General features: G+C 43.1%; 1 protein-coding gene across 1 annotated transcript in view; it reads left to right on the top strand.

Moving 5' to 3' along the window:
• PTER (phosphotriesterase related) overlaps positions 1-14,506 on the top strand; it is a 132,276-nt gene extending 117,770 nt beyond the window's left edge. Inside the window, exon 5 of the mRNA XM_069211551.1 lies at positions 13,194-14,506. Within this exon, the coding sequence (XP_069067652.1) occupies positions 13,194-13,404 (211 nt within the window). The 3' untranslated portion in view covers positions 13,405-14,506. The remainder of the gene's footprint in view (positions 1-13,193) is intronic.
• Positions 14,507-14,802: the final 296 nt, after the last annotated feature.

Genomic DNA, 14,802 nt, shown 5'->3' with positions numbered 1-14,802 from the left:
CCTCAGTTGCCACTCCTGCAAGGAACTGACGGACTCACTGATGGACTCGTCTCGGTCTCGGTCGCGTCGCCGGTCGCGTCTACCGTGGTGCTTGCCCCGTCCACGGCATCCCCAGCTGGGCACAGTCGCGGGTGCCGGCGTTGCCCCGTGTCCGACGCTCGGCGGCTCGACGGCAGCTCAAGGTGCTGCTTCCGGGTCAGTGCTTCCGCTTCCTCTCCTGTCAAGAAACCCTTACCCTTGTCAAGTAAGCAATTATACCGTTATTCTAATTATCTTCAGCGTTTTATTATAGTCATTTGGATTGTGTATTGTCCAGTGGGCTTGTATGTGTACAAATCAACTGGAAATATTTGGTGGTGATGCAGGATCCTGCTATTTCTCCATTTGCAAATCTGGAGTTTGTTGAAAAGTACTATGACTAAGTTGTAAATGGTGAATGCGGTGCAGGTAGGAAGTGAATATATGTGTGCAGTGGGCTGTGTGTGGTATAATAGAGTAAAAGTAGTCAAAAGTATCCAAAGGAGGGAGCGCATGGAATCATTTCGCAAAACAATTTACCACCTTTGTACGGTCCCTTGACTCATCTTATCTGAAGACAGGTATGCTATTTCGTGGGCACCTCTTTGATGCCTGAGGTTTCATTGCATTTGAGAGCTCACGTCTGAAGATTAAAGGCATGAATTTAAATGCATATGAAATCCTTGATCCTAGTAGTTAAAGGCTCAATATGTAGAGCAAGAAAGGAGATAGAGGGCAAATAAGAGAGAGACCCTCCTAATGGGGATTGCATCAACCGAGATGGGGTAATAAATGTTCTAGGGGATGTAACTTTTCTACATCGTCTTCCCAGTTTAAAAGCACTGAAGTGACACATTACAAGGAAAAGTGTCTTTGAAGACTCATTTTTATACATTAATAAATCACTCCTAAAGTTTGCATTGTATATGGCAGAGTGCATAATAATTTTAAGAAGTGGTTCACTACATATTTGAACTAGCGTGCCTCCAAAACGATTGAATCCCAAGAGCAGTTTAAAACTGTGTAAGTTTACTCTACATTCTCCAGGAAAATCCCTAGGTCAAATTAAAAACCTTGTATTCTGTCTTTTCCTGGGAAAATGTTAACAAAGTGATTCAAAGTTCTATTCCACCTAATTTTACAAATGTAATTTGTGCGGCTTGAGACAAAACTGGCATAGATCCACTCTCTAAACTCATCTCACGTCCAGTGGGTCAATACACATTCCTGGCTGAAATAAAATGACCTGCTCTCAGAGGACAAATACTTGGCTTCTGAGTCCAGGAAGGAGGATTTGCTCTCACTAACTGGCCAGTAAGTAGGAATTAACCATCTTGGACAGGACAGGAACAGTTGGACAGCCTTAGCACTTCTTTTGGTTTGGAAATGCCAAATGGAGTTGACAAGATATGCTTCCATTCTTTCTACTAGAGGCCCTCTGGCCCCATCCCCAGCAGGAGGTAGGACCAGTTTTGACTCAAGGGGGTCACCCTAGTTAAAGAGGGGAGCAGTTTGTGGGAAGCCAAACGGCCTTCTTGTGAAAGAAGTGGTTAGCTATTTTTGGTTCAAGGTTTCTGAGAACTTTTACAGTAAAGCAAAATGGAAGTGGTGCAATAGGAGGTGGATGGACAACAAAGTAGAGAGGATTGGGTAGGAAATGTTGCCACTCACTGACTTGATCACATGATATGACTGGCACATCACAACAAACTCCTCAAAATATTCCTGAAATATGGGAAGACTAAACCTGAATAAAAAGGCTCTGAAGAAAGAAAGAAAGAAAGAAAGAAAGAAGGAAAGAAAGAAAGAAAGAAAGAAAGAAAGAAAGAAAGAAAGAAAGAAAGAAAGAAAGAAAGAAAGAAAGAAAGAAAGAAAGAAAGAAGATTCGGTGATTCCTGACTTTTACACTCTGGAAATGGACTTACTCTTCAAGTGTGAGGTGACCTATCTCCTGTTTGCCTGCTGCAGAAAGCCTAAAAGCAAGAGGACTTCTACCTCCAACTAGGTCCACTGACCACTGAGGAATAGACCCTGCTGAAGCCAAGGCTGGAGAAAGATCTGATGCCTTGGACCTTGGGGCTGCAAGAGTAACCAGAAAGACCTGCTGCTGCAGTTGGAGAAAGGTAGAGCTTAATCCTTTTAACTTTCAGAGGACATGGAAAAGGTGCTGTGGCTTGCCCAGAGGGTGCCAGCAAGGATGGCAAGCAAGCCAGATTTTTCTCGCTCTGAATTTTTTGACGTGCTGAAAACAGGATTAGTAGGACCTTGCAGAGAAGTGTGTTGTCTTTATGCTACCCAGCTAGTCTTCCGCCTTGCCCTGCTGAAGGATCTTCAGAACCCAAAAAAGTAAATAAGGCCTTCATTTTGAGTGGCCCATTGTTTGGGCTGAGATTTATTGGGCTGTAAAACAAAAGAAAATCTGGTTCCACCCAGTTGTGAGTTTGTCCCCGATAATGGGGAATGATGTGTATATTCTGGTGGTTACTGCCCAAAATAGACATGTTTCAGTAATTATCGGACATTTATACCCCTATAAATTTCAATAGATGCAACCTGTCAAAATTTATCCCAGAAAAACTGTTGGAGCTTGTGTTAGTGGCCAAACTCATAATTTCAGTATTTGCTATAGCAGTAGATACCATGCATACCATCATTATGCGGGCTACACATAAAAAGGGACATAGTCCAAAGGTAAAACCTTGGACCAAGTTGGGGTGGGAAATCTATCCCACCAGTAAAGGAACTTCGGTGACTAAAAAATCCAGCTTTTTGGAGATCCTCTCTGGCTTCACCTTTAGGGGTTGCCCTACTAGTGGCTTCTGACTCTCAGAAAATGGCAGAGTACACTGTCCAGTCATGCACCCTGTCATGTTTACGCCACGCAGCACCTTTTTATTTCATTTATCTGTTGTCTGTATTAGAGCAGAAAGACTTTGTTTCTTTGGCTTTGGGTTTGTTGGGTTGTATCAAGGATTGTGTTAATGCATGGTAGAAGCAGATTATTAAGGTAATACAAGTCAACTGCTGATATAAAGCACAGACAGAGAATAGATGACTTAGCTAACCTTTTTTTTTTGAGAATGGGGTGATACTAACGACTCAGTAGAAGTTATTAACTGAAGAGTGGAATATCCAAGTGCCGTGTCCAGTTGAGAGGGAGACTTGCATGATATTCAAGGGAGGGGAAAGTAGTGAATGTGTTGTGTTGTGTAAGAGGGAATGATGTGTTGAGTAGGCCAATGAGGCCTTATTTGATCTTTAGAGTGAAGGGATTTCCAGGACGTTTTAAGTTTCAGACCATATGTGACAGTGGGGATAACTAAAAAAAAATAAAGGGTAAAGCTGCTTGTTGATATAATTTGGTGATGAATGTTAGACTGCTGCAAAGCGTTTTTGATCAGGCAATTGGCTGTGAAGGGTATCCACTGGTGATAAGCATTTTCGTGATGTGTGCTGTGGGGGGCATGTTTCTGGGATGAAGAGTGTGTGTAGGTGTATGTTGTGAGAGTTGATATTATCATTGAAATCTGCAGTGTACGGAACAACTGAGTGTACACTGATGACCACTCAAGCTGTTTGATTGCAAAAGCCCTATTGTGGGCTTCCCAAAAACTTACAGCAGGTTTACAGATAACCAATTGCTTACCATTGCTTGGCTCTACTGTCACTCTCATTTGCTTGCATCTTATGTGATGGCTTGCTTTTCTCTTCTTATGTTTGTCCCATGCCTGTAGCTTAGCATTAAATCCTTATGATTTTCTGACTTGCAGGCGTCCACTGCTCACTCCTAGGAAACATTTTTTTTCTGTTTGGATAAGCATTCTATGAGTGTCTGTGTTTTCCAATTCTCTCCCTTGTGTGCATCTACCTAGCCACGCATTCACATTGTGCTCAATGTGCTGCTCACTCTCTCTTATGCTTCTCCTTACCAAACCACCTGCACCATGTGTTGTTCTCAGCCTTGTTTGCTTCTTTTACCCTCTTCCACCCACCCAGATTTATTTTTATTTTGTCCTCCCATGCATACTCCCAATTGCTTACTGCCATTTTTTCATCCTTCGCTTCAACACTTCCTGCTCCTCCATTGCTCCTCTAATGACATCAAAAATTATCTCATTGATGCCCACATTGTGCATGGTGGTGGTGTAAGTTACACTTTCTTCAGTTAACTAGTAATGGTAAATTTCAGTGGTTTACGAGATTAAGGTGTTACGTTGTACCAAACATTTTCACCTAACTATAATATCACTTTAACCATTGGGTTTTCCAAGCAATTTCTGTTTCTTAAATTTAAAGTAAGATATTATCACCACACCAAAATGTTAATGTTGCCCCTGACATGTTCACCTAACTACAAAATCATGTAACCTTTGTTTCTATATGAATATATATAAATATCCCTTCTCTCAAACAGCGTTGCTAGTCAGCACCTAACTGCCAGGGGTGCCTCCAATGACGCCACACCACTGCATCACCAAATCTCTCGGTCTCTCTCTCTCTCTCTCTATATATATATATATATATAGAGAGAGAGAGAGAGAGAGAGAGAGAGATCTATATCTATATATAGATATATATATATATATATATATATATATATATATATGGAGAGAAAGAGAGAGAGAGATATGAAATATATATCAACCTTCCTCAATATTGAGAAAGGCAAGGTTTTGCCGAAATGTGTTCTGTTTCCCATTTGATTTGTATGGATTAAAACATCTCTGCATGCACATGGCGTGCCTGTCGTCTTTTGGAGAGCAAAATAAACATGTGGATATACACACTGAATAAAAACAAAGGTTAATGTAACATTACAGTTAGGTGAATGTGTGAGTGACAACATTATTGTTTTTAACTCAAAGGAACACAGAAATTCACTAGTTATAGTTAGTTAGTTATCTTTTGATATGTTCTGTGGCATCATTTATGACATCACTAATACCATCTCAAATGGCATCCCTACCCTGCCTCCCTATATTATTTGTTTAAACTTTAGGACAGGGGACTAAGTTCCTGAATGCTTTAATGGCTGCTAGCAACATTTTTATTGTATTTCTGGCAGCTACTCAGAGCACTCACCCCGAGCGCAGCCTGAATCCCACAGGCGCAAATTGGCCCAAGGGAGAAAAATGCTCCAAGGGCCAGACAGAATGCTCTACTTTTTAACTGCCACTCCTGCAAGACCCTCACAGGAGCCCCTCTGACCCACCAGAGATGCATACATTGTTGTACCTTTATCGTTCGAAAAATACTGATTAGATTTACAGAAAATCCCAAGATAGACATCTGCAGACCAAGATCTGTAAGGGTCAACTTACAAGCAATGTGTAAAGTGTTTATGCAGCAAACAAACAGCAATAAAGTGAAAACACAACACAAGAAAAATCCCACACCAATTTAGAAAAACTGAGTACATTTTAATAAATTATTTGACACCAAATTGACAAAAGTCAAATCAGTAGAACTAGAGTTATGAATATTTTAAAATTTAAGGTAGAAACTATCATCTAAAAGATTAAAGCATCATTAGCAGACATCTAGTCGCACAAGATCAGAGTAAAGTCTAAAGTTATGGCTGACTGCAATGGAGTGTAGTTCCTCCCTCGACCTCCCTGGACCGGAAACAAGCATCCTGAACTGGTTTCGGGGTATCACCCCTCATCTGCCAGGCTAACTATGCTATGCAAACATTCACCCACAGTCACAGATCTGCGTTTCATCCATCATTTACGGTCCTGGCCTGGCAATCAAGACTGATATGCATATGGCTGGGCCCAAACTAGGGTGGCGTGGTGAGAAAATAAACAATGGATTAAATCCAGATCTGCGACTGGGAGTGAATGTTTGCATTGTTCAGCATTCCAGCCATCATCTCTTTTTTTGTTTTGTCACCCTAAGTGGGAAGGGTTTGCCCAGACATGGGACGCATTCTCACTGTGCCACTAGATTTGAGCTAGCCTGGCTGATAAAGGGTGATACACTGAACCCAGTCCCAGTATGCTTGTTTCTGGTCCAGGGAGGACCTGGGCTGGCAGTTTAGGCTGGACTGTTTCCATGGGAAGCAGGGTCAAGACTGATTTGCATATGGCTGCGCTCAAACTGGGGTGACACAGTGAGCAAAAAAAAACGATGGATTACACCCAGATCTGTGACTGAGGATGAATGTTTGCATTGTTCAATATTCTGTCCATCATCTTTTTTTGTTTGTTTCTGCTTTTGTCACCCTAAGTTAGAAGGGTATGCCCAGACCTCTGACCTGTGCTCACTGTGCCACTGGATTCAAGCTAGCCTGGTTGATGAAGGGTGGCACCCCGAAGCATGGTCCCAGGATGGTTGTTTCCAGTCCAGGGAGGGCCTGGCAGTTAGGAGTGAACTGTTTCCATGGGGAGCAGGGTCAAGACTGATTTGCAAATGACTGGGCTCAAATTGAAGTGGCGTGGTGAACAAAAAAGAACTATGGATTAAACCCAGATCTGTGATTGAGGGTGAGTTTGCATTTTCAGCATTCCATTCATAATCTGTTTCTTTTTTTTGCTTTTGTTACCCTAAGTGGGAAGGGTATGCCTAGACGTTGGTTCCCGTGCTCACTGTTCCACTGGATTCAAGCTAGCCTGGCTGATGAGGGGTGATACCCCAAAACCGGTCCCAGAATGCTTGTTTCTGGTCCAGGGAGGACCTGGCCTGGCAGTTCGAGCTGGACTGTTCCCAAGGGGAACAGGGTCAAGACTAATTTGCAGGTGGCTGCAAACTGGGGTCCAAACTGGGGTGGGTGGTGAGTAAAAAAGTGCTGGATTGAACACAGATCTGTAACTGGGGGTGAATGTTTGCATTGTTCAGCATTCTTTCCATCATCTGTGTTTTTGCTCTCATCAGGACAATCCATCTTAGTAATGTAACCACCACCTATTGGACTGGATGTGTATCTCAGGTATATCTTTATTTATTCTGTATAGCATACTATTCAAGTTTCCACTTATTCTTCCAATCGGGTAGGCAAACCTAAGGCGTGAATCCCTTGCTAAGGGGTATGGAAGTACTTCCTGTCTCTGATGCTGTGTCAGCGAGAGGAGCACCTGTGGAGGATCTGAAAGCCCTATGCAGAGACAGGCAATTTATATGAATTCCCCCTGAATTCTAGGGGAAATTACTATACAAAGGCCCTCAGGGCCTAGGAGGAAGTCTACAGGTCAACTCAGAGGACAATGATGAAGAGTTTCATGAATCCCCAGGAAAGATAGAAGGTGAGCATGCTGTGTCTCAAAAAAAGCTTCTAATGTGCACTTCCCATGGTGGGAAATGAAGGCATCTACTGCTTAAGCACCTCACCACTAGCCGTCCACATATAGAGTTTCAGGACAAGCAGTTGGAGAGGGTGCACTTTTATTTGTAGGCAACTAGGATCTCCTACTGCAAGTCACAACAGTCAGCCCAACCCTCCTGGCTCAGAGGCAGTACCTCACCAAAAACCCAAACAGCAAAAGGTGATTTGTGGCATCCTTTATGCATGGAATCAAGAGTGCGACATCTTAGCGAGGTCATGGTTAAACAAAGATTACCCTTTACTCACATGAACAATATGTCTCAGTCATACCCACAGGCAATGAAGGAGAGGCAGTAAAGTTTCAATAGGTTTTGTTAGCAAGACGGCAATCTACGGTAAATTGCATGGGCTGCAATGATTAGGATAATGAACAATGCAAGAATCAGAATGGTAAAAGCAAGAGTCATGAATACAAAGACCCACACCATCTTGCACTAACATGTATTATGAAATAGATGTGAAATAGTCCCTAATATCCTAGGATGAAGAACCTAATCTCTAACCTAACGAGAGCTAGGTGCGTTAAACCTAATCTGCCGGTACCAGGTCCATGAGAAGAGCCCTCCAACATGCGTTACCTTGGAATGAGGTTTCTAGGTCAGACTCCTTGGGGACACAAAAACTGGATCAGCATTGAGGCGACGTGTAGCATTGATAGCGTCGATGGCATCTGCTAGGAATCCCTCTGATTATCTTGTCTGTGTGAGATGTATTTATACAGATTTGTAGGACCCCTGACACAGGTATGTTCCCAAACAATAGACAAGAAGGCATGGTTGAGGTGGCCATTATATAAACAATTCCCTGAAGAGGTACATTATGTTACTGTCACACAAACGTGGGAAAGTACATGATGTGAATATCTACGTATCTCATTTATCTTTGACACAGATAGTAATGCCATTACAGAGTGGCATTGATAACATGAAACTAAAACATCTTCCTAACTATAAACATGGCAGCCATCGTGGAAGAAATAATTAAATAAATGTGCTAAAACAGAGCAAGCTAAGTAGATTAAAAGTCACTAGGTGACGGAGACACAGGCCTGCAAGCCAAAGGCTAAGCTAAACTCCTAACTCCATTAAAACAAAATAGGATCCACTACAGGGGACTTTCAAGCCAAACTGACTGCCCTAGCCCTGGAGGAGAAGAAACTGGCCTTAGAAGAGAAGAATGCCAGACTGGGCCTGATGTCCTGTGAAGATGGTAGCAGCAGTGGTGAGGTGTCTATAGAGGGGGTGCACACCCCACACTTGCCTAAAAAGGTAGTGCCTAGCTTTGTGACAGGGATGAGACTTTGACAATGGTTTGTCTCATATGAAAGAGCATTAAGAACAGAGTGGGCCAGAGCAAAGTAGACCATTATTGGGGAAGTTAGTACCTATGCGGGGGTAGGATACACTCAGAATCTAGAGGAATGGGTAGATGACCCACATGAAGTATGCGCTAGTACAGAAATTTGATCTCACACCTGAAGACTATAGGAAGAAATTCTGGTGGACACACACAGAATCACAGCACACACAGGCATATTTTGTGGCGATCTCAATGACAGCACTGGATGGTTGGGTGAAAAGGAATGCAGTTGACACTTATGATGGGCTGTTCAATTTGGTTGTCAATGCATATCCTGAGTAATTGTCCTACAGATGTACACCTGCTCAAAGTGGAGGATGACTGAATCCAGAAAGCTTGAGAGGGCAGCAGATGTGTGAATACGTACTAGGGTTCCCAAAAGATCACAAGAGAGTAATGCCAAGAAGAGGAAACCAAGCTCACACAAGGTAAGGGAGTAGAGCAACAAGCTTCACAAAGAAAAACACGTAGAGCCCCAAACATCTGAGAAGTAGAGAGCCCCAATCACCCCTGACAAACAGGAAAGTGGGAACCTAGGAGGAAGTAAAACCTTTGAGACGGGTAGGTGCTTTAAACTGTGAGCAGCCATGGCACAGAAAGGAAGAATCCTCATGCTCCGCACCAAAGGCTAACACTTTTGGGCACTCCGCTGGAGTGACAAAGTATAGCTTTGGAGTTGTTATAGCCTTTAGTTGGGAAATGGACCTCAAATGTAGGCTGGTGATCCTGATGGTGGTAGAAATCACTTCCAGAGCATCACAGTGAATGTGGTCTCTTTCACTGCTCTGATGGATACATGTGCTAGCCACACCATGGTGCTGGAATGACTGGCTCCTCTAAATCAGTATTTGCCAGGAGAGGTTTGCAGGTTATGGAATGCCCATGGGTAGGAATCTGACATCCCTGTAGCCTTGATTTCACTAGAAAAAGGTGGGTACTTGCTGAGAGGAGGGAAGTTATCAGTGCTGACCAACCCAACACTGCATCGTTAGCACTGAACTCGCAAAGGCAAAAAAAGAGCTAGGTGTCGCAGCTGGTCAGGGTGCCCCAAACACCCAGATTTCTGGAAGTATGGTCTTAAACTAAATGTGAAGGCCCTATAGACAAGGAAATGTTAGGAGAAGAAAGCCACCCATAGTTGAGGACCACAAAGCCATGGGTTACTTGCTCAAACAGGAGAGGACCCCCAAATTGGCACTAGTGAGGCCACTGCTGACCTAGAGGTGCTCTCTGTACTGCAACAGCATCAGGATACCCGGCATCTGGGCCAGGCAGACTCCTTTAGGATACCACCAGAGTGGAGTGGGACTGAGTGTCTACCCTAGAAGGTGCGGCCTGCCAGGCACCTGCTCATTCTCAATGTGCAAGCTCTGTTAGGGCAGAAGCTATAGTGGAAGGAAGTTGTCTACAACCCCACACTCCGAGAAATGTAAGCGGTCAAAAAGTTCTCAGGAGCAAGTGGGTGACTCCTTGCCAGACCGAGTGCTGGAAGCAAGGTCTACTGCAGGCAACAAATATGACCATGCACATGTTTGCTGAACAGCTTGCATTTGGAGCAGCACTGGCTGTCACTTGGGGGTCAGAACCCTTACATGAGATGCAAGATGGGCCACATAACCTTATTAGCTATGATGGTGCTGTTCACATACTTGGGTTGCCTTTGTGGGTAGACAAAGGTTTGCTTTATCCCAGGTGGCATTGATGAGAAGTGTTCCCCATGGACCATGGTAATGGCCAAGACTGAGCTTGACGGAGTAGCAGTACTGTCAAAGGCAGACTTTGAGAGTATGCCTCAAACTGTTGATGTGGGTAGGTGCAGGAGCTCTGCACAGTGGAAGAATTGTCTGCCATGTTGGATTTAGGTAGAGAGGTACATTGTGGGATTGTTTGCAGTAGGGCCTACAGGAGCTGCTGCAAAAGTGACTAGGGTTACACCTGGGAACTTGTTCAGTTTTGGTTAGAGAGAAGGCAGGTGTCACTCCACCCCCGCCCCTGGCCACCCTATTCAGAATGCTACTGGACCGGCGGAAGAGACAAGAAGGAATCCACCTGCTGTTGAGACTTAGACCTGCCCCCACTTGTACTTTAAACAGGGAAGTGGACTTCCAGGGTCAGTCAGTATGCTGACTTCCTGTTAAACTATGGGGATATAAAAGTTGTCAGACGCACACATCTCTGTAAGAGCCTAGCTGAACCGTTTCAGCTGAACCTGCCCTGGACCCTGCTGATAACTTCTTTTGGAGTGCGTACTGACCCCCAAGTGCAGTTTCCTAGGTCCTGGAACCCTTGACTGGTTTCAGAGTGTACTCTTCCTGACTTAGAAACATTCTACAAACATTTTGCATAGAGAACCATTGACGGACTGGCCCCAACCTGCCTGCTGATTCACAGAGGGTGCTACATCAATGAGCTCGACTTCACTGTGGCTACTGCTACTTTCCTCACTCAACATTGGAAGTTCTCAAAGCCAAGTCCGCTTGCACTCCATACCACAGCTTCCTGGACACCAGATTCGACAAGATCTGACCCACGCCGAAAACCTCTGATGTGTGAAAACTTCTCCTGCCAGAGGTTCTCCACACTAAACAATGTTTTTGTCAAGACTTGGTCATGATGCTGCAGTCCATTGATGATGGATCCCTTTTCTCGATGCCAGCCCCACAGCCCATCTTCTCCGAACAATGTTGACATCAAGGAGGTAACTTTATCACTGGGTCGAACCTGGTCCTTGTTCCCGATTGGTACTCTTTCAGGTTCAGCTTCAAACCCTACCATTTACCAATCTTGCACAACGAGTGGCCTGCATTTGGCGATTTGTTCTTCATGGCTCTATTTTTATTTAAGATTTAGAACTCCAGTTCCTCATATTTAATTTTTATTGTTTTGATGCAATTTTGTTAATTAAAATATTCTACAAGTTTATAAATGCAGCAGAATTTTTATTCTGTGGTGCTTTCTACTGTTTAACTGGTTTTGTACTTCTAAATGCTTTACACATTTTCTTAAATGCAACCTGTCTGCTGTGTGCCATAGCTACATATGCTGACTATGCATCTTTTTGTTCCTTATTGTTGTATTTGGGGGGTCAGGCTTGTGCTAATGAATGAATTATTTGCCTAGATAGCACCAACATGTGTAACAATGTCAAAATAATGAGGAAATACTATCACAAAAGTGTTATGAATAATGCAGCATAATTAGCCCTTTTGTTTTGCATAGTTTAGTAAATCATGCTGCATAATTTGACCCTCCCCCCTTTGCATAATTCCAGTGGCCCTGACTAAAGACTTTTAATATGAACCACAACACCGACTGTTACACTGTTATAAGGTCGGTTTGTGTTGATAATGATGTTTAGTGCTATTATGAGGGGGTTTGTCTGATGTTAAATGCAGATTTGGGAAAGAAGAGGTGCAGATGTCACACATGGAATTTCAGGATGATATTCACAATTTTTAGAAGTGCCTGCTACAATTTCCAAAAACGATCTGTAACATTTTGGGGATCATTACGACTTCGGCGGACGGAAAAGCCCATCCGCCGAAGTCCCGACAGGCAGGTTGCCGCAAGTGTAGCCGCCTTCCTGTGGGCCCCATTAAGAGTGGAAACAATGTTTCTGCCCGCTGGCCCAGCAGGAAACGCACAACAGCATTGTCCCCGGCTCATAATAGAGCCAGCGGCAGCGTTGTTGTGTGTAGAGTGCACCAGCATCCGTCGCGATGTTCACTGTCTCCACAGAAGACAGTAAACATTGTGACGGGGCCGGGCAGGGGGGCCCTGCACCCCGTCTCTGCCAGCCTTTACATGGTGGGGCTACTGCCATATAATCGCCGGTGGAGCAGGGACTCGTAATCCCCAAGGTGGTGCTGCAAGCTGCGCTGCCATGGCGGATTAAGACCACCAGCACCGCCAGCCACGCCTGTGGAGGAAAACTGGTAATGCTGGCGGTCCGACTGTGGCGAAGCCACCACAGTCGTAATGTGGCAGTCACACCGCAACACATAGGCGGCTGTTCGACCGCCACTGCGGCCCTGTCAGTCTTAAAACCGCCCAGGGTCATAATGAGGCCCTGGGTCTTGATTCCAAAGCAGCACTTTAGAAGTTGCTCATATTCTGTAGTGGGAATTTAGGGGCTTTCTATTACTCAACACATACATTTATTCTTCCACAGAAAGTTGTTCAATGCATGCAAATGTAAATTCCGATTACATTGCTCCTTAATTGTTTGCTTTCCTGCTTGATCATTATTCAAATCTTTGTTGCACCTAGACATTTTCAGCCCTTATTTTGCTGGAATAAGTACACTTTTTAAACTAGAAGCACTATTTGTGAATTATAATATATTCTCAGATTTGTATTTTAAAATCTACTATTTTACTGTAATAGTAAGGCCTGTTTGTTAAATGTGCACAAAAGCCAAGACCGTATGGGGTATTGTAGTCTGTGACGCCTCGTTCCAGTAAGACTCATTTCACATTTGTATGTTTTGCAGACTCCGACGTCTGATCGATGAAGGCTATGAGGACCGGATTGTTATTGCACATGACATCCACACTAAGAATCGTCTGATGAAATATGGAGGGCACGGGTATTCTCATATCCTCACTAATATAAGGCCTAAAATGTTAATTCGCGGCATATCCCACTCTGCAGTTGATAAGATACTGGTGGAGAATCCAAGAAAATGGCTGACATTTAAATAATGGAGCTTCATATCCAGTGGTTATAGCTTTCACATGATGGATGTTTGTAATACACTATAGCCTTACTTTCCATTTCACAACCTCTACTCATCTCCTTTCAAGGCTGTCATAATTTCCCTTTATAAGGAAAACCAGATTAGGAGGCCAAACTTTCTCCCATCTCATGCCAAATTTAGTAACTCCTGACCCTGGTGATTAAAACCACCTTTAACTAGTCAGGCTTCCTCAAGAAACTCAAAACCTGACTTTTTCAATTTTCTTCCTTGACTGGTCAGTGGCATTCTCTATTCCCTTTATTGCCAGGACACCTTGGCGGTAATTGCACGCAATACAAAACTATATTACATGATGTATGTTTCTCATACATGCATGAAAAATTGATATATTTATGAATGCAGACCAAGACATGCATACATTTATGCACAAAAAAGGTACAGACTTATAGCAGGACCGAAAGAAAATAGAAACATAAAGAATTTAACATAGTTATTACGCACAGAGAGATCCATTCACCTAGGTGAGAGCAAATCTCAATAAATTTATAGTCACATATTTTTGGCCTACTCTTGGAGAGGTCGCATCAACATGCATTTTACTCTATGTTCAGAGGTTAGTGCTGTTGTGAGTCTTCTGTCTTTTAATTACACTTCTGACAATAGCAGGAAGAGTCAGGGCCGATTTAGATATTGGCAAATGGGATAGCCATCAGGGTTACTCCGTCACAGCGGTGACGGATATTCCGTCTGCTGAAATATAAATCCCATAGGGAGTAATGGGATTTATATTTCGGCGGACAGGATATCCGTCACCGTTGCGACAGAGTAACCAGTCCACCAATACCTAAAGCAGGGCCTCAGTGTATTAAAACCTAACACAGTAGGAAATGTTGTAAAGTTAGTTATTGCCATTTCCAGTACCTCGATCAAAGACACTTCACCTACACGCGGACAGCATTTTGCACTACTCAAGGTAAAATAGCTCATACAGTTGAATGCCCACCGCTAGAACAATTTGATGTTTTCTATAATATTGATGATGGTTGTAATTATCCTGCTGCTCTTTAATTAATGCTGAATAAAAATGATCCTGTTTATGAACTGGAGATGACTTTCAGTCGTACGTTTTCATTTTGTTTAATGAAAATCAGTGATCCAATTGCAAACTGTCTACTACGAAAATATTAATTTTAATTACGAGCCAATTTGTTGTTTTAAAGAAACAGTTCTAACAAGTATTAACTTCTCTGAACTTTAGGTGGAAATTGTTGTTTTAAGACGTTCCAAGTTTTACTTTGCAAAGACGATTATTGTAAAATTGTTAAAATAATGCCATCACCATGACATACCTTTTATCACATTGAAATCACAATGCTGATTTTTTTTTTTCTAATTTACAAAC

Source organism: Pleurodeles waltl, chromosome 10, assembly GCF_031143425.1.
Source record: "Pleurodeles waltl isolate 20211129_DDA chromosome 10, aPleWal1.hap1.20221129, whole genome shotgun sequence".
NCBI classification, from domain to species: Eukaryota; Metazoa; Chordata; class Amphibia; order Caudata; family Salamandridae; genus Pleurodeles; species Pleurodeles waltl.
The sequence above is the reverse complement of the archived record's forward strand: the minus strand, read 5'-3'. Positions and strand labels throughout refer to the sequence as shown.